Source organism: Lissotriton vulgaris, chromosome 10 (assembly GCF_964263255.1).
Source record: "Lissotriton vulgaris chromosome 10, aLisVul1.2, whole genome shotgun sequence".
Taxonomy (NCBI): Eukaryota; Metazoa; Chordata; class Amphibia; order Caudata; family Salamandridae; genus Lissotriton; species Lissotriton vulgaris.
Window position 1 is genome coordinate 153,036,844 of NC_141698.1, and position 20,953 is coordinate 153,057,796.

Consider the following 20,953-nt stretch of genomic DNA (forward strand, 5'->3'; position numbering starts at 1 on the left):
AAAGAGGAACGACCTCTCAAGCAAGTTAAACGCTGTCTCTACTTCAAAGAGCACCTCTGTGGCCTGAGTTCTGGGTGTGTGTGATGAATAGCATCCACATATTGCTCTTCATAGACATACTCCACACAAATCTACCCTGTTCAAGAAAGATTAATAAGGGCATGACTGCCATGTTATCTGTTGGCAAGAATGTATACTAGGGTTTTGTTGGCCATAGCAGCTCATTGGATAAACAGTTGCAGAGTCCTTCTTAGCTTTGATAGCAACACCCGTCTCTCATCGTTAAACAATATGATTGGATATCTCATGCTGGGCTCTTGAAATATCCAGGCGCCATTGATGGATGTGCTTTTAGGCTCAGCCAGGCTGTACAGGGCAAAGTGGGATTCTGCAATGCGTTAAGAATAGCCTGGCTGTGGCTCACTCCCAGGAATTACTTTCCTAAGCTTCTCCACTTCCACCAACAGTGCTGGAAAGTCCTGGCTTTTCAAGGGTTCTTGCACACCCAAACCAGTGGTCCCGACAGCATGTCTAGAAGCCTATCCAGCCTTTTCGTACTTAGATGGAGCGGTGCTGGTAGAGGCCAAGGCCAAGAGCGAATGCAGCAGTCCTCATCATCTTCCTCACCCTCTGCTGCTGCTACCAAGCCACTTTATTTCCCCATCCTTGGGTCATGTGGTACCAATAGAAGGCAGAGTCCAAATTTGCCTGTCTAGCTGGCATGTACAATGAAAATGCTGCGCAAAGTTGCAGACCCAGGATGCTACTCTCAATAATTCTTGATCCTCATGAATGATAAATTGAAAATGCAGACTTTGGATTAGGTCCTGGTAGCATTTGATCTCCAAATCTGGACAGTGTCTTTGGGCTTGCAGGAGGCTTACTTTCAATTACTGATCCAGCAGTCCTTCAGATATTTCCTCTTGTGTGTCATGAAGCCTAAGCACTTCCAGTGCACTGACTTGACATTTGGCCTTATCTCGGACCCTGTGTGTTCACCAAGGTGGTTGCAGCTCAATTTTGTAGGTTAAGAATACATGTAACCCTGTACCTCAATGACTGACGGCTAAAGTGGAGCTCACCTAAGTCAGTCTTGGACCACTTGAAAGTGACAGGTTAATAGCTGTACACCCTCGGATTTTCATTCAGTGAGTCAAAATCCCATCTTCAAACAATGAAAAGGATTCCTTTTATCCTGGACACAGTGGCGTTGAAACTCTTTCCGTCACTGAAGTGAGTCAGGGATATTCTGACTAAGATACAGATATTTCAGGCTCATGCTTTGATTCTATCGGAGATCATTTTAAGGCTTATTGGTCTCCTGGCCTTGTGCAATCTGCTAATGCTTCATGTCAGCTGACACATGCTGGCTCTACCATGGAACCTTTGCCCACAGTGGGCCCAAGGTATGAGATGTTGCTTGAGCAACATCTTCACATCTGAAGTTATAGCCCAACGCATTTAAGGATAGATGGTGGATTCTAACCTGATGTGTGGCTGACCATTTTTCTTCCCCTTCCAGAAATCATGGTATTGATGGATGCCTCTTATCTGGGCTGGAAAGGTCTCACCTGTACGACCAGAAGATCAATGACCTCTCATCTCTAATGGAGCAGTTCACTTATCAACTTTCTGGAGCTGCACACCATGCTCCTGTCCCTCAAGGCCTTTCTGCCTTCCATCAAGGGAAGGTCAGTCTAAGTTTTGGATGGAACAACAAGCACTGTGTGATGCTACAAAAAGCAGAGCAAAGTTGGGGTCCTTTGTTGTCTTTTTAGAGGCTCCGAGGCTGTGGCTCTACAGGATATCACTGGCAGGCAGTCACTTGGCAGGTTCATTGGACATCAGTACTCGCAAACTCTTCAGGAATCATCAAGTGGAGTCTACTTCTAGAGGTGGCTCAGGGTGTATTCATGCAGTAGAGGCATCCTCAGTAAATTTGTTCACTATTTGCTAGAAGTCTCAATGCCCAGCCTTTTACTCACTGGAGTACCCACTTCAAAGCACTCTAGGAGACACTTGTATCCATAGAAAAGGGTTTTTCAGTATAAAGGGAACAGTTGCGCTCAGCAGAATAACCGGCTGTCAGGTCTACCTAGGACCGAGTAATATGGTGCTAACAGGTAAGGGGTGACCCTAATAACCCCTAAGCTAGAGTTTGGATCTCCAAACCTGTACAATAATAACCAAGGACCTGTGCACACATAAGATCACAACACAGAGTATGTTAATATGATAAACAAGAAATCGCCACGTCTTTTCTTGTTGCTTTTAATGCTTGTTTGCACAGAGACCAGTCGACACGTGTTTCATCAGAGAACAGTCAACTCTGACTCTTCAGGGCCAAGTCATAATAGATGGCATCAATAATCCCAAGACCGGTCGGGGTCTGGGTGAGTGAAGATGTAATCGTAATAACAATGAAGATGCGAGGTTCTTAGCTATATAAAGTTAAATAATTCCAAGTTCAATTACCAGAATCAAAATAGGAAAGCTGAGTGTGCCAATCAGGAATCAACCGTAACGTTAGTCCACTGAATGAAAATCATTGGGCACAGTAACGCCAATCAAGGGTCTGAGAAGGACGGGTACGTCTTACTGAAAGTAGTCTCGTTGTAACAATTGTAGTCAAAGCCCCTCGAGGCATGCAAATGGTGTCAAAGTCATCAGGAAACGAGGGACCCCGTGTCCCTGCGTTAGTCCAGACTGCCCGAGTGCTTTTGACTCTCCCAGCACTCGGGCAGTCTGGACTAACGCAAGGACACGGGGTACCTCGTTTCCTGAACTTGTGATGATTTCCTCTTCAGAAAATACATTGTTGGGGACAGGTTCTTTGTGGCACCAGCCCTGCAAAATGCTTTACCTCAGGAACTGAGAGAAGCTCAGCAGCACTTCACAATGTGTCTTTCCACTAATCTTTTTTTTTATCACTAACTTTGATTTTGACTTGCCTGTTTGTATTTGTGAATATCAGTCCAACCGCATTCAAGGGAATCAAACATTTGAAGACGTTTTGTTTGCCATAGTTCTTTATTCATTTTCATAAGATATCATCACACAATGCTTCAAGACCATTCATTAATGACTATAAGCAATTACGGCCCTTTCCGCTTCCAGGTGATCGGGGCAGTACAGATAGGACAGTAACAACAACATTGTGTACATTATTGACAGTTGCAAAACAACTTTTTACAAACCCTACCCGTCTCCGGCCGATATACTGAGAATCGCTGAAATGAACAGAACTAAATTTTTGACACAAGCCGACTCTCTTATGACAACTTACTACACAGCGTCCACTTAATTAAACGCTTTAATCAAGATCTTTTTCCCGCCTTCAATGGTTGCCACTTCTCATTTTAAAGAGAAAGCTTCAAGTGTAATTTTCAGGGGTGTCTTACCAGCAGTGAATTTTTTGGTCCTGAAGATGGTGTAAATGACGGCAGCATCATAGACCAAAACGTCAACACGCTCATCATCTCCATCAACGTTTCGTTTGAACAAACTTACAACCACTGTTTATTAATTATTCTGGTTGTCTGTCGTAATTATTCAGGAGTTGATGTTTAGTTATGAACTGTTGTGTTTATATTGTCCATACTTCTGTTCATAACTTCCTTGCTTAAATTGATTTTCTGACATGTCCCCATATTTTTACTTTGTGAATTATTCCACTAAACCTATCAAATTTTCTTTGAATACATCTTTTTATTATTTCCGTGTTTCTTTCTCCTTCCATTGATTTATTCTATATTCAAAGTTGTTTGTCTATATGTGATATCTTGTTGATACACTGGAGTGTGATATTTTGAATACCACTCCTAACTGAGTAGATTTTTTCCTCTAGAATCAAGCCCCTTGTAGCACCCTTTTGACCTTAACGGCAAAACAACCACAGCACTGCTTTAAATTCAACAAAAGCAAGAACCCTTCGAGTGCACTGTGCTCTAGGAGTAGCAACTCTTAAAGATGACATTGAAGTACGAGTATGCCAACCAGCATCATGTCATGGCCCGCTTTGTGGTACCCATCCTCCTCATGCAAAATTATCCCCCTGTGCCCGCACCCACCTTCCCCCAAACCTCCAGTGCCCGATCCACCACTCCACTGTGCCCGATGCTCAGGGTGGGTGATCGTCTATCTAAGGTCCCAGTTTGTCAAGGTAAGTATCCCGTTCCGTATAGTGCACCCCTCGGCCCCCCAACCACGGGTACCTGACACCACATCTACCTCGGCTTGCGCCCATTTCCGTAAATCTTTCACCCAGTCGCCAAGTTTTGTCGCCTGTGCAGACTTCCATGAAAGTGCAATGTATTGCATTGCAAGCACCAATGCTAGATCAATAAATTATAGCATGTGTTTATGCTTTTTCGTGTTGATGATTACCCCCAACAAACACACTGAGGCATCTCTAGCCAGTAGTCTGCCCGTGATGTGTTATGTTTTTCAATATTGCATTCCAAAATCCCACTATAACAGTGCATTGCCACACCATATGCGAGAAGTCAGTATCATCTTTGCCACATCTGGGGCACTTTGAGCCAGCTGCTGGGAACACACGACCTATTCTATGGGGGGTTAAATATGTATGATGAAGGGAGGCGCTAGGGGGCGCACAGCGAGATGGCTGCCTGAGCAGCAGCTCCGCCGGGCGATCACTAACATCGTGTGATCCCGCCGGATTCACCCGAGCTGCCCGCTTCCAAAACACATCCTCTGCTATGGGAACTGGTGCTGCAGAGAATGAGCGGCTGTGGACCCTCCGAACTGCATGAAATGCCGGTTTAATCGCCGGTGGAAACGAAGGTGGATCGGCATGCCTGACAAGATGGCCGCCGCAACCGGACAACGGCGAAGGTGAGGACGACAGGCGAGCCTCAGGGGTCCATCCACGCCACGAAACGCGCTACGGAGGTAGGGTCTAGCTCCTGGGACCCTCCGGTGCCAAATGCCCTGATCTGCCACGCTACGGGGTACCGAGGATCGCCTTTAACACGCAACACACATGCCTGACAATATGGCGGCTGTCTCAATGAAAGCGCGGGCATGGCGAGCCCCTCACCGGTCATCGCGCTTACATCGCGGCTTTGCTGACTCTCGGAAGTAGGAGGCAGAGGTGACAGCAGTAGCGACAGGATTGCCAGCTGGTGAAAATCTCGCTGCTCTTGACTGCCTGGGGGCTCACTAGCGCTGGATGTGAGCAGATCGGCCAGAGTGAAGCGAACAGTCCACGCTCCGTCGTCTGCGCCGAGTACAGTGCTCCTGGGGTGAGGCCCTACTCTCTGCGCCTGGTGCTCCCACTGTCCTGCCCCCTCAGATTGCGGAGAAACAGCGCGCCGCTTCCAGAAAGCCGGGGTTGGCGACTGCAAAGGTGGGAAAGGCTGGATAAGAGCCGAGAGGGTACCGAACATTGCTCCAGTCACCGGGGGACTATCCAGGCTGAGAAGGTTTACTGCTTGAAACACAGCTGTGCCCGCGCAGAGGAAATACAATCTACGCTGCAGTGCTGACGAAGTTGAACACAGTGTGCGTCCCGCTAGCCGCGTCGCGGGACGGAGAGACTAGGCTGCTCTTTCACACGGTAAACTATCACGTCCTCTCGCGCATTTTGTACTACTGGGAGGCCACTGACCGGTCACGCCGAGTGAAGCTACGGTACGACGAATCAGTCGGCGCTCACGCACATAATATCACGTTTGCGCCAGTTTCGCCTCTGCCATCAGCACGACACTGTAGGGCGGCATAACACACGGCTGACGTGTCTGTTGTGGGACCACCACGGCGACGGCGACAAGAGCGGCGAGGGCATCAGGGCCCACGAGCAGGAAGACTGTGTCCCCGACCTCCACCATGGGTAAACCGGACAAGCAACAACAGAAACTGTCCTTTGAGGCTAAAAAGACGCAGAAATCTAGCGATGAAGGGGTCAGTGGAGGCGATGGTGTGGGGCCGGTGCCCAGCAATAACATAGAAAAGATCCTGCTGGCGATACAATCGAATCTGCAGGACATTAATGGCAAGTTGGATAACCTTACTTGCAGAATGGACGGAATGGCAGCACGGCAGGAACAACATGGCGAACGACTGGATGAGGCCGAGACACGCATCTCTGCGGTCGAAGATGAGGCGCGAGCCTCCACCTCAAAGTGCGCCGATATGGAACGACTCCTGGAGGTGATCAGAGCGAAGGAGGAGGATTTGGAGGCGCGCTCGAGACGCAACAACGTTCGAATCGCAGGCCTGCCGGAGACCACCAACACAGGGCGAATGGAGACCTACGTGGAAACGCTATGTAAGGATCTGTTCGGTGCTGAGGCCTTGTCGCCCCTGTTCATCGTGGAACGAGCTCATAGATCATTGGCCCCGAAACCGCCTCCTGGCGCCACGCCAAGACCGATTGTGGCGCGAATCCTCAACTACCGAGACAGGGACACGATCCTGCGACTGGCGAGGGAGAAAGGAAAGATTCAGCACCAGGGAAACGCCTTAGAGTTCTATCCTGACCACACGGTTGCGGTCCAACAGGCCCGGAAAGAATACACCGCAGTAAAGGCCAAATTGCGTGATTTGAACATTGTGTATTCTATGATGTATCCGGCGCGCCTTAGAGTGGTGTGGAAAGAAAAAGCGACTATCCTGGCGACACCGAAGGCAGCACTGGAATTTATTAAAAAGGTGAAACGCGAGATGAGAGACAACTCACAGAACGAGAGACATCATGACTCGGAATGAAGGCGACTGATGGACTCTTGGTTGGTCACTGGTGAGTTTCCTGCTCTAGCTACAGATGTGCGAGCTAGCATGACCAATGTGGCCCACACCCATACGGCTCACGTGACTCTGCTTTCCTGGGGGTGCGACTGTAGAACTGGCACAGCACTGTCTGCATGATTGTCTGGAGTGGGAATATGGGGACACAGAGACTATTGCTTGGTAATACAGGGACGTTCCTGTCTTTGCATTGTAAATGTCCCGCGGCCCATGCCTCATCAGGTGTGCTGTACCTCCCAACATTGACATGCAACATTGGTGCCATTTGGCAGATATGCTGTGCAGTTCGATTCACATTCAGTGGGTTACTACTCTGCTTTCCTGGGGGTGCGACTGTAGAACTGGCTCAGCACTGTCTGCATGATTGTCGTAGGTAGGAGTATGGAGGCTGGGAATGCACTGCAACTCATGCACATCACATAGGGCGGTGTTGGCATACGCAACGGAGTGACACTATCACCCGGAGGCGATTACTTAATGCAGGCAAATGCACGATTGGCGAGGAACTGCCCCTTTATCTGAAGCGCTCTGCTCGGTATGATTGAACTCTGGGAGGCCTCAGTCGCTGACTGTGGGTGAGCCCCAATGCACTCTGTGCGGCGAGCAGTAAGGGTGTGAAGGGAGGAATAATGTACCTTGATGACGAACTGTTGACATTGCAATGGGGACACACTGTGCCAGACATGTTGCTCAGCCGGTGGCTTGGTTGTTGGTTGTTCGGGGGGTGGGGGAGAGGGGGACGGCGGGTATACACCTGAACTGCGCTTCTTACAGCTTCTTTAGCATCGCCCACACCTGTACACCAGGTGGTGAGTTGTGCCCCTGGCGGACCTCTACAAGGGTATTACCCAATAAGAGTTTGGTTCTGGCACTATGTTACTGTTTATGGGAGTTCTGCATTGGTGCACTGGACGGGAATGGCTTCGGCAGGTTGGGGTTGCTGGAGTGGGTGGGTTTTGGGGGGGCGGGATGTATGATTGTACTGTTAGGCCGACAGAATGTGTAATGTCTTTTTGTACTGATTCCGAGTTGGTCCCCGCTACTGCTGGAACGACTGGAGCACCTAATAGGGAAATGCTCCTGATCCTTATGCGATTGACTTGTATTGAACGCTCATGCATTATGTCATTGGTAATTGATGGGGACTAGGGAAGTGGGTAGACGCAGTTTAAACATACTAACCTGGAACATTAGAGGTTTCTCACAGCCGCGTAAAATACGACAGATTTTTGTAAGCCTGACGAGGTGGAATGTGGATATAGCATTCCTACAGGAATCTCACTTGGCCCCACACTCACAAGCACACCTGGGGGCAAGATGGGCGGAGGAGGTTTTCAGGGCCTCGTACTCTTCTTACTCTAGAGGGGTGATCATTCTGGTGAAACGAGGGGTGGGTTTTGTGAGTCACTCAGTCACACAGGACCCTGAAGGCAGGTTTTTAATGGTTTCAGGTACATTGAGGGGGCAGAAAGTTACATTGCTGAATATATACGGTCCTAACACAGATGCCCCGGATTTCTTCAGGGAGGTATGGGGACACCTACAGGAACACAATAGCACACATATATTATGTGGTGGGGATTGGAACGTGACACTCTGTGATGGTTTAGACCGGTCAACCAATTCGGTGGAACAGCACAAGCACTCACGCACAATGGTGGGACACATGATGAAGGATCTGGGTATGGCGGATCTTTGGAGATTGAGGTACACTGACGCGCCTGGGGCCACGCACGTTAATGCTTCCCACAACAGCTGGTCAAGATTGGACTACTGGCTAGGCTCCTCTGATCTGGCACTATGGGTGAGACACCTGCAGGTGCTCCCTCGCACGCTGTCTGATCACAATCCTGTCCTACTACAGCTGGACGTTCCACGATACACACCCCCCCCTTTCCAATGGCGCTTTAACGCACGTGCTCTGACTGATGCCATTTATGCCGACACGATTCTGAGGGCGATTAGAGATTACTTTGACCTTAATGCCCCATCGACTGATGATCCTGGCATCCTCTGGGAAGCATTCAAGGCCACGATAAGAGGGGTCTGTATAGGCACCACAGTAGGGGTTCTGAAGGATATCAGAACTCAGATACGCAGATGCGAACAGCAAATGAGAGACCTGGAATCCCTATATGAATCCACTCAGGATATCACGCACCTGGCCAAGCTTCGCGAAATACACACAGAACACGAGACCTTTCTAGACTCTGAAATGAAATATTTAAACCGCACGCATGTGGCTAGAGCTTTTGGGGAAGGAGGTCGGCCGGGGGCTGTGTTGGCTAGGAAGATCTGCACAGGTCGAGGCCAGACAACGATACTTCGGGTAAAGAACGAGGAGGGCGACACACAAACTCATGCTAATGACATACTGAAATGCTTTGTGAATTCATTTGGTTCCCTATACAAATCCCAACCCACTGCTCCGGCGGATGACACCTACACATACCTGCACGATGTAGCGATAGGGTGGCTATCAGATGCAAACAGAGAGTACTTAGCAAGGCCTATCACGGCGGATGAGGTTAAAGAGATAATAGGCTCACTTCCGAATGGCAAGGCGCCTGGCCCGGATGGGTTCACCCCGGAATTTTACAAACAATATGCAGACATACTAGCACCACACTTAGTAGATATGTATGGCACCTCCTTTGAGAAAGGCATACTTCCCCCCACGCTACGCGAAGCCATGATTATCGCTCTTCTGAAACCATCTAAAGATCCGGAGGAGTGTGACTCGTACCGACCGTTATCTTTAATCAACGTAGACTCGAAAATTCTTGCTAAGCTTATAGCCAAGCGGCTATCACCACTGATGACTAGTCTGGTACTACCGGATCAGTCCGGATTTGTGCCCACCAGATCAACAGCACATAATACCCGGACACTATTTGCACTATCGCACTATCTACAACCTTCAGTCAAAGCTGTAGCGGTCATGCTAGACGCGGCGAAGGCGTTTGACTCTATTGAATGGAGGTATATGATCACTGTCCTCAATAGAATGGGGTTCCCGAAACGTTTTGTGCAATGGGTCACCCTGCTTTACACGAAACCACATGCTAGGGTCAGAATTAATGGATACATTTCGGACCAATTTGCGATTGAGCGAGGGACGCGGCAAGGCTGCCCACTCTCGCCGCTATTATTTGCATTAGCACTAGAACCTTTGGCGTGTCTGATACGACAGAACTACAGGGAATCGGCACTGCACTTCATAGCCAGGCCACTTCACATCTCCTTATATGCAGATGACATGTTGCTATACGTCCGGGACCCGGAGACTCATTTGAACGCCATACTCAGGGAATACATAAGGTTCGGGGGACATTCGGGTCTAGCCATAAATTGGTCCAAATCGTCCATAATACCCCTCACGGACACCACTTCTGAGTTTGTGGTGGACTTTCCGCTGGGTTGGCAACAGGACCCTATACGATACCTAGGGGTCATGTACCACAGAGATCCGGATGAGGTGCTCAGGGCAAACTACGGAGTGGTGCTGACGAAACTGGAAGACAGTGTACAACGCTGGATACGTCTGCCCCTTTCATTGGCGGACAGGATAGCGATTGTTAAAATGAACATACTGCCCAAGCTGTTATACCTGTTTAACAACATACCTATCACTCCGCCGCAGGCTATCTTCCGACATATAAACTCCTTGGTGCGGACCTTGATTTGGGCGTGTAAACAGGCACGTGTGGATCTACGGACTCTGCAACTTCCACTTGCAAGAGGCGGCTTCGGGGTACCTGACTTTCTCCTGTATTACTTGTGCGCACAGGCACAATATGCGGCGTATTGGTATCACGCAGTTCCTTACCTCACCCACACCGCTATAGAGGAGAGCGACACACACCCTATTCCACTCACGGCAATCATCTCACACACCCGCCCCCCGCTACATGCTAGAGATATCAACACGGTAGATACCACGGTCAACGCCTGGCATAAATTAGGGCAACTAGCACACAAGACCCCACTATATGCACCAGCCATGATGCTACACCACCACCAGGAGCTCTCGGTAACTGGGGAGAGCGTCGGAATGTCTCTACTGGCCAAAGCCGGTATCGATAGGATGGGTGACGTGTTCCGAGATGGGGAGTTCGTGGGCTTAGACGACCTGGGTTATGTAAATAACCAAACGTCCATGTTTCGCTTCACGTATTACAGACTCACTAGAGCCCTGAGGGAGCACTACCCTACGTTCCCTTCAGAGCCGCAATGCCTTGCACCACTGCAACTGTTAATCACAACTAATGATTTATCACACCTGGTGTCTAGGCTGTATTCAGCCGCACAATTGGAACTGGATGGACAAGTGTTGAAAGCGAAAGGGCGGTGGGATGCACTACTAGACGCGCCATTATCTGATGAAGAATGGGCTAACACATGCGCTCTGACACACATACTCACACTGAATGGTAATCTGAGGCTGATTCACTTTAAATTCCTCCATCAAGTATATTACACACCAGAGAAATTGTTTAAATTTGGGCTTCAAGAGGAGGACAGATGTAAAAGGTGCAACAGGGAGGGGGCGGACTTTGCACACTTAGCGTGGGACTGCGCCAAGGTGGGAGGATACTGGGGGCAGGTGACTACTACTTTATCTGTCATGCTGGAGGAGGAGGTACACTGCACACCCAAAGTCTGCTTATTGGGGATAGTACCGCAGTTCAGAGCCTTGAAAAAGAAGTTCTGGGCGATAGCACTCTTATTGGCTAAGAGACAAGTGGCACAATGCTGGCATAGTCGCAAAGTGCCGAAGTTAAAAACATGGTTACATGACATGTCCACCTGCCGTGACAAGTTACAAACTTACGAAGAACTGATGCCAGCTAAGTCATGACCAAAAAACATGTGGGTTTATCTAGAAGATTATCTGACCTCACAGCAGGATAATGAGGAACTTCCACACACGGACTGAATGGGTTGCAGGACGGCATGAGTGCTGATGGGACAGGTGTGAGATGGAGGCGGGGGGAGAGGGACCCTAGGTGTATCGACGCGACTGCTGGGTAGTACATTAGGATTACACGATACGGCCGAATTGGGGAATGTTGGTTTAATGTTCTTGTTATAAAAAGTGAAAAAAGTGAGACTCAGTTTCGAATGCCAGCTATTAACCATACGTGCGATACTCTGCAATATTCTGGAATATGTGTAACACTGGATTACAATGATGGTTAATGGAATAAACGTAGCGAGCCGGCCTCCGGGTTGTAGGCTCTTGCTGTGTCAAATGCTTGATTTTCAATAAAGGTCTTGCGCAAAAAATAAAAAAAATAAAAAAATAAAAAATATGTATGATGAAGGTAATTAATCTGGACATATCTCATTCTGGCTTTCCTGGAGACCCCTTTAACCATCACTAAGACACATTTCTTGAAGTTAACACTCTGAATCACGGAAAGAAGTATTTAGGGAAACAATTTTGAGTTAGTTCCAACTCATGTTCTCTAAAAGGAACTCAATTGGAGGGTGCTATGCCACTACAGTTGATCGTACACTTAATGAAAGACTTAGCCGGGCTTATTGAAAAATCTGGTCATGGTGTAGAAAGCAGCCTTTTTATGTGGTAGTGTCAATGTAAGGGCACACCATGCAAAAATGTCCAGACGACCTTATTGGTTTACAGGGCTTACTTTAATAATCCAGAGGGCTCTATTTATGGTAGTGTGGTCGAGCAGCTTTGGCTTCTCATAGAGGAGTGTTAAGCATTTGTTGTACACACAGTCCATAAATGAGACACACTTTCAAGAAGAAATCCGAGACCAATTAAGAAAAATAACACATTTTTATTTTTTGTGAATTTAGAGACCAAAATCTTCAGAATGAGGTAAGCACTTTCGGAGTTGTTCATTTTGACAAGCAAACAAAAGAAAATATTCAAATAACAGTTTTTATGTTTGATCCTCTAACGCAGTAATGTTATCCTATGGGAGGAAAACACACAGCAAACATATACTCTCAGTCAATGTACAGAGGTGCCCTTTAGGACCTATGGTGCTAGGGGCCAAGGTTCAAAGAACCTCCAGCAGTTTGAGTTTACCTACCCAGGGGTGTCCAGGTGCAGAGGTGCTGGCTGGGTTGGTATCCTCGAGCGCTACACTGGTAAAGTCAATGGTACCTGAAACAAAGAGGCTGCAAGGGGGTACTTAGGGACAGGTCCAGAAGAATCCAAGGCGTGTTTCAGGTCCTCAGGACCCCTAGACCAAAGGGACACAGTCAGGAGTCGTGAACCAGGGCTGTGAGGCTCTGGCGCAGAGGTGTTTCGCTGGCTGACCACTGGTGTTTGAGGCTCTCATGGTTCTTGAATTACCAACAGAGGGGAGGAAAAAAAGCCAGAAGGCCCAATCTTGTGTGTTGGGTCTTATCGTTCCTGAAGTCCCTTGCCGTGCAGGTGGGTTTTTGTGCTGGATACAAAACAAGCCTTGGTTGGGGCAAGTGCCCCTGTACTCAGGGTATTGGTGCACATGGGATCCAGGAGGGTCTAGCATCTCGAAACTCAGCAGTGAGACGGGGCTGACCTCCAAGAGCCACAAAGACTTTCTTCTGGCGCACTGCTACTTCGGTGGGCCCGATGGCCAACTACACTTTCTTCCAGACAGATGCGGCTGGTGCCTGTGGATCGAGGGAGGTGGCTACTCCACCCCAATGCTGATACTAGATGGTTGGCAAAGTGCTGAACAGCCCTCCAAGTGTTGTGGAGGATGTAAAGCTTGTGGAAAAGTAGGGTCTTTGCAATTTGTGAGGTATGAGCCAACAGGCACGGTTTGCCGCCAAGTTCGGTGAAGGTCCACAGTTCTCGCAGTGACGGCTCTTCTTTATCCTTCTTCGGTTCCCAGGTAGACTAATCTGTTGTTCTGGTTTTGGGGTACCCCATACTCTATTTAGGGGCATTTATGGGAGATTTGGGTAGTAGTAAATGAAGGATTGCTAGTGTTTGTTGGGTTAAAGAAAGTGGAGAGTTTATTAAATCATATGTTTGGATCCCAATCTTAAGTCTATATTCTCTGGCAAAAAGTGAATGAAGCAAATACAAGGAGATGATGGACGGAGCGCTGACTGAAACTTTTCAGACACTCCCAACCTATCCCACCCCCGTCACAGATCTGGGTTTAATCCATCAGTATTCTTTAGCTCGTTTCGCCATTCCAGTTCAGACCCAGCCATATGCAAATCAGCCGTTACCTTTTTCCTCATGGGAACAGTCCAGAACGAAATGCCAAGCCATGTCTTCCCTGGACCGGAAACAAGCCTCCTGGGACCTGTTTTGGGGTAAAGCCCCTCATCCCGCCAGGCTAGCTTAAATCCAGTGACAAAGTGAACAAGTGACCCACATCTGGGCATACCCTGCCAACTTAGGGCTAACAAATCAATCACAAGGAGATGATGGGCGAAGCGCTGAAACTTTTCACACTCTCACCCCCAGTCACAGATCTGGGTTTAATCCATCATCGTTCTGTAGCTCACTTCGCCACCCCAGTTCAGACCCAGCTATATGCAAATCAGTCTTGATCCTATTCCTCGTGGGAACAGTCCGGTCCGAACTTTCCAAGCAGGTCTTTCCTGGACCGGAAACAAGCATCCTGGGACCGGTTTCGGGGTACCACTCACCCCCAGTCACAGATCTGCCCGTTTTGAACTCCCAAACGGCAACACTAGTGCAGATACTCTTTGAAGATTTTTATTCATCACTTCCATCGATGCATGTTTGTGGGGTTGGGAAGTTCTTAGTGTGAGATATGAGTGTGTGAGCGTGTTGCTGTATATGAGGTTAGAATGGCTGTTTGTGAATAATAGCATAGGGGGCATATCAGAAATTACTACTGCTATTAGTCTCACTACATATGTATAACTTTCAGAAGTGTTTTAGGATGCTAGGTAAAAATATTTGATGTATTGTAATGAATTTATAGTTTCACAAACATGTTTTTAACTTTATATAATCAGATTTTTCCTTTTCGTGTCCATATAAATTAGTTTAATAATATTCTTTCTTAAAGTAGAAAAGATTATGAATAACAATACTAAAATGATTGGGGCTATACTTATGACAATAATCTCCATGATGGACAGCCGTTAGAGCTCTTGTTAGCCTAATATGAAGCAATTCATGTCCTGTAGGAGTGTATTCTAGTTTGCTTTGTTTCGGGGGTACCTTCTCTTTCTTAATGGAGAGATCTGGGTTTAATCCATCATCGTTCTTTAGCTCACTTCGCCACCCCAGTTAAAAAAAGTGAGTGAAATCATGGAAATTAGTTTGAGTAAGCAAGTTACTTTAGATACAAGTTTAGATGTATATGGTTGTACAGGTAAAGCATTGAGTCTGACAGGAGCATGGTTTCAGGATATGGTGCAGTTGGTTAGCCTGGAGCAGGCCTTTTACAAAGTTAAAAATTATAGGCTCTGTTAGGACTGGAGTATTTATATTGCGCAGTTGACTGCTGTACCCACTATTTTTCTCCTTTATCTATGTTACCCTATATTGATTTGTAGTTCTTCACTAGCTTCCCTCTTACCAGCCTTTCTTTGGAGCAGCTTTTGTACAGTTAAAAAATTGATACATGATTTTATGTTGGATCTTGTCTTGGAATTTCCTATCTATATATAGCTGCCTGTTGTACTAATATGATTTTATTTGTAATGGAAAATAGAATCTATGATGTTGGTATTCACCTATAAATATAAAAGGCGGTAATGGGGAAAAAGCCAACGTAAGATGATCAAGGCATTTGTTGTTTAGATGGTTCCTATGAGCTGGAGATAGGTGTTTACAAGAATTACAAAGTTAATGGTGATACTACTAGTGTAAACTAGGGTTGAGGCAGTAGTAAACTGCACAGAAGCTGAATGATTGGGGAGCTAAAAAGATGGCTAAGATGTTTCTGCCAGGTCCTGGGAGATTAGTGGTTTCTCTGACATTGTATTGTTTGATACAATATGCCGGGTCTGGTGGCACAGTGGACTAATGCGTCCATTGCATGGGCCTGTGTCGACCTCATGGTCACAGGTTCAAATCCCGGCGGGTCCTCTCAGCCTTTCATCCATCTGAGGTCGATAAAATGAGTACCATTGAGTTGGGTAACAATGAACATCTATTATTCAGGGCCAAAAGACCTCTGGGTGAACGTGCGCTTTGCAAATACACATGTTATGTTTGTTATGAAGTCAGGGTGTCCATACTTTTCCTTTCTTTCTCTTGCTAACTAGTATTTCTACTTGTTTAGGAAGAATTTTGTAAAGTTGCAGCACATTTGTATGGTTCAGCTCAACCCAGAATTAATGCCATGATAATATCTTAGAATGTAAACAGAAAGGTAGTAAGAAGATTGCCAGAGTTTTCCTGCAGCTCGCCAGCACTAGGTTTTTGTGAATGAATATATTTAGATTACATGATTTTGATTCTATCGTATGCGATTGAGCAAACACTAAGCAATAATGTGACAAAAAATATATGTGGGGAATTAATTTAGAAATAATGAAAACACAAACATCTGTGAACTACTTACGCTGTTAATTAACCTTTACAGGGAGGATGGGAGCATATCACTGTGCGAGGAAATGCAACGGTGGCTCTGAAACTTGTCACACAGGAGGATAACAACGAACAGTCTTCTAAAGGGACTGAGTCTGATGATCAAGAAATGAAGGGAAAAGAATTCCAGCCTAGAACTAACTTGTTTGTCGAAGATGAGAATCTCAGTGGGAATGCAGTTCATTGCTAGAAACTCACTCTCTAGGTTCCAAACACTGTTTACTCCAACTGTAGGTAACAGTTGAAAGGGCATTTATTTAAATTGACCATTAGGTGGTATTTTATGCATAATAATATACATCTGAGAAGTACTTTCTTGTTTACAAATCAATATTTATGAGTAAGGGTTCAGAGAGAATCTGAACCCTTGTAGCACTTTTTAATGTGATGCTTGGTGTTGTGTTAAGGACATTTGTAAAGTGGGTTTCTGGGAAGTGATATATTTATTGCATTATTATTAAGTTATACATTATAAGACTACTGATTATGTACATGGTGGTTTAGAATGAAATTCGCTGCTACAAGTATTGATCCACTAAATGCTAAAATTCAGAAAAATGTACATATGGTAAATTGTATTGGAAATTAATTTCATACCCCCACCCCTTGGAAATCTCACTGCCTTTTATTATTTGCTTGGACAATGCACCCAGCCCGTTTATTGCTAGTTCAGTATTTAAAGTAGAAACTGATATTCGAAAAAAATCTTTAAGGTTTTCAAATAAGCAATTGTTACATTTTGTCTTAAATCGTCTTCTTCATTTCAAGTCTACTACTCTGTTAACCATACTTAATGTTTTTATTAGTAGAATGTTTTTAGAAAATAACTTGGTATTTATTTTTCCATTTGACTAATATGAGTGGAATGGGTTAAATTCCAGCTATAAGGGTTCAAATATTTTAAGAGGGCCATTTATTAAATTGTTTGTTAGAAATATGTTATACTGAAGTCTCTTTTCCTATGAAAAAGTGAACATTTTGTTTGCATTGACGATACCCCAAATTAGTTGCAATCATGTCCTCAAACTTATAGTAATCCAGTGATTGTTATTAAAAATTAGAACATTTTACTTGCTAACTTGTGCTGTAATAGTTTGAAAAAGCATACAATGACAGAAATTTAATTTTTGGCCCTTAAGTTCGGTAAATTAAGTTTTAGTCATGTATATGCTACAGGGCTATTTTGTTATCAAGACTGTCCACTCAAGGAAGGTGGAAGTACACCAGAGTCAACTTATTTTAGAATATTGTTTTAGCTGCATAACATATAGGTATGAAGGTTTCAAGTAGTGGCTAAGCATTGAAACAATCACAAGTATTATTGTAATAAAGTACTCAAAGTGCAGCAATCAAAGGACAATTGCAAATGTATATGCTCAAACCATGTTTTTTTCAGGCAGCCATGGATGACCATAGTTTGATTGTTTAGAGTTTGTCATTTGCACCTCTAACATTTGTAGCTAGAATGTGTTTGTATCCACCATGAGAAAAATTGAAGTTTGAATTTCATAACACCATATATAGTTGCTTTTCTGGGTGGAAGTGCTGCTTAAATCACTTATGTGACTAATTAACTTTTGCACACCTTAAACTTTCACATTGAAGGTTGGCATCACTTCACGGAAAATTGTTCCACAAAACATGTTTTACTTACAGGATGGTAACAACTTTGATATTGGAACAGTTTGCATGTGGCATATTAATAAGTACATAGTCAAACAAATCAACCTTAAAACATAACATAAATATCTCTGTGTGCATTAGAAAAGAAAAGTGCTCATTCTTCCTCTAGCACAAAGTTTGAAATTGTGAGCATGTTAATATTGCATTGATGTCCTCCTTCAACCTCCCAGACTGATGATTCACAGGTAAATCTCCAATTATAAATATGGACATGAATGCCTACTACCAAATGTATGCCAAATGTGTTCTCTTGTTTCCAGTACAATTAGAAGACATCACCTCCAGCTTGTGATGGCTCTGTACACTGTTCCATACTGAAAATTACTAGTGTAATTCTTTGTAACAGCGTGTATTTAAACTGCTGCTTCTAGGAATCAGACTTTTTAGGTATTCATAGTATTTGCTAAAACACAAATAAATTGAGAAGTGGGTATAACTACAGGCATGTAAATCTTTAAAAAACGCGTTTTCACTGGTAATCAGTAGATGTATGAAACCTAATCCTGGGTGGGTAGGTCCCTTTGAACCCTTTTGCATTAATAGTTAGTTCAGTATACTTTCCCTGTGAAAACATTGTAACACATGTTAAATAGTGATGAGTTTAATTTTTAATTGTCAATGAATACATAATTATGTGGTAATCCCTGCTAGTTCATTGGTGACATTGTTTTAAACTACAGAAGAAAGATGTTCTATGTCAAAAACGTAAATTATTAATATAATCATAATAAAGAATGCAAGCAGGCAATTCAGTGACCCTAACTACAATAGGATATTAATTTGTACTGTACTTCCTTGCATTAAACACACTTTTTTCCTATCACAAGTTTCGTTTTTCTGATAAACTACATTGTGAGTAGAAATATTTTTGCATATGAAAGAGATTTTTTAAAGCTATCTCATTTGATGACTTCACTATATCTTTTGTTTCTACTTATTAGCATTCTTATGTCTTAAATATACCTTCCATTGTGTTCAGTTTCAAACTTTTTAGCAATTCACATGTTGAAAAGAAGCTTGGGGAATATTACCTCTGTATGTGTATGTAATGTCCTTGTTTATAGCGTGCTTTATAAAATGTAGATTTTCCTTTTGAACATGTGTTCACATATGGTGTTTTGACCACAATATTTAAAAGGTTTGCATGTCTTCTTCTCACTCTATTGTCACAAATCATTGAATATTAGAAACAAGTCATTGGCTGCTTTTTGAAAGTGTGGTTCTTGAATAAAGTATGAATTGGGATAACCGAAAAATGTCAAACCTTGTTGTGCTTAAGTCCCCAAAACTGCCAGATGCATGTGGCTTTTTTCTTGTCTTTAAATAACTGAAACAGTTAATGCCTTTATTGTAAAACACCCTCCTGGGATTATGTTTGTGGTATAGAAAAACCTAAATAAATTATTGTGGGTAGCTGGTTTGTAAATGGAATGTGTCTAGCAGCAGACTGTAATTCAAATTGCCGTAGGATCCAACCAGTTTGTTACAAATGGCCTAAAACAGTGGCTTTTTCGAAGAGGGACGGGAATGTCAAAAGAGGAAAATATAATTAAACTAGATGCTCAAAAAAGTATTTTTTTTGCATCTAAGCTGACTGTAGATGATAGTCTGTTAGTTTTTATGTTCAAGGTTCCTTTTGTCCACCAAACATGTCAAAGTTCCTTCAGTCTTGCTGCGAAGCTGTGGCCTTATGGGATGAGCCATACATTCCATTTTAGCACTTGGCAGAGAAGATGGTTAAGCTCTGGTTCCAAACCGACTGGCATTTCATTACTCATATAGAAAAGCATTGAAAAACACTTCATATGCTGTGACCACCTTGTCTGCTTTTTTCCCTTTAATTTGTCATTCACAAATACGTGATATAAGCAAATAAATACGCACTTCAGATAATTCAAATTTTTGAAACAACATTTTTTATTATTTGAAAAGCCATTTGAAAAAGTAATTTTTTACTATTTGCCAAATATCTCAGTTCTGGTTTGAGAAAATCCATGTGGTCATACAAGGTGAAATCTGTTCACATTTTCTTTTGCTTAAAAAACTGTTGGCTACTCCAAGAAGTTCTTGGACATGGAAACATGTTGGTGAATACGTTATGTATACAACCATTCATTCCTATAATACTCTTGGTGTGGATGATTGGGTTATTTGATTAATGCTCAGTTCTTGGGGGATAGAGTGAGCTGGTTCTCATGCTTTTCTCTTGGCGGGCAATCGATGTAGGCCATTTTATAGATTTTGAAACAAAATTGCTCACCTATTGCGAATAGAACCTGGAATTTGTTGAGGATCTTACACACTGTGTGAGTGGATGTCTGTTTCTGTTTAAAGTTTATGGAAGCTTATAACTTTTGCGGGATGCTGGGACTGAATCTAAGGATGGAGGTGCAGGTTATATCAGTGGATTAGATGCATCTTCTTTACCATTCTCGCACTTAGAAAAATAACACTTCTGATAGATACTTGAAACCGCGTATTACTCACCATTAGAATATTCCCCAGGCATCAGATTGAATCTGGAAGCTTTATTAGCAGTGCTCCGGCATGCCACCAGGTAGCGGTGTTCAGCTCCACATTGGCTTTGTTCTGCCACAGAGTCATGGATCGAAACCACATACAATCGCCACCCCGGTGCCCCAAAGTTAGCTTCTTTCGGAGCTCCACTACCCTTTTCATTGTCTGATGCGTTTATCAAACGGAATTCCAGTATGCAAGGTAATAATGCCCTGCCTAAAACTACATAGTTCAAATCATGCACCAACGGTCATCAACAGTTATCTGTGCTTCTGGTTTTTGGACTCTGGGAATGACTCCAAGTTATGTAAGGAATGTGCCTGCACACAAAGGCAATCCGGTGCCATAAAGCAAAACTGTACGTCACCGAACATTGAAATTAGCTGTGCAAGTCCTGCACCTGCTCTAGGGAACCGATCCATTCCTGCT

General features: G+C 44.5%; 1 protein-coding gene across 2 annotated transcripts in view; it reads left to right on the forward strand.

The window, feature by feature from the left end:
* Positions 1–19,263, forward strand: part of TECPR1 (tectonin beta-propeller repeat containing 1) — a 575,261-nt gene extending 555,998 nt beyond the window's left edge. For both annotated transcript variants that reach the window (XM_086940729.1, XM_086940728.1), the window contains exon 25: positions 16,320–19,263. In XM_086940729.1, coding sequence (XP_086796855.1) covers positions 16,320–16,514 — 195 coding nt within the window. In that variant the 3' untranslated portion in view covers positions 16,515–19,263. The remainder of the gene's footprint in view (positions 1–16,319) is intronic.
* The last annotated feature ends 1,690 nt before the right edge of the window (positions 19,264–20,953 follow it).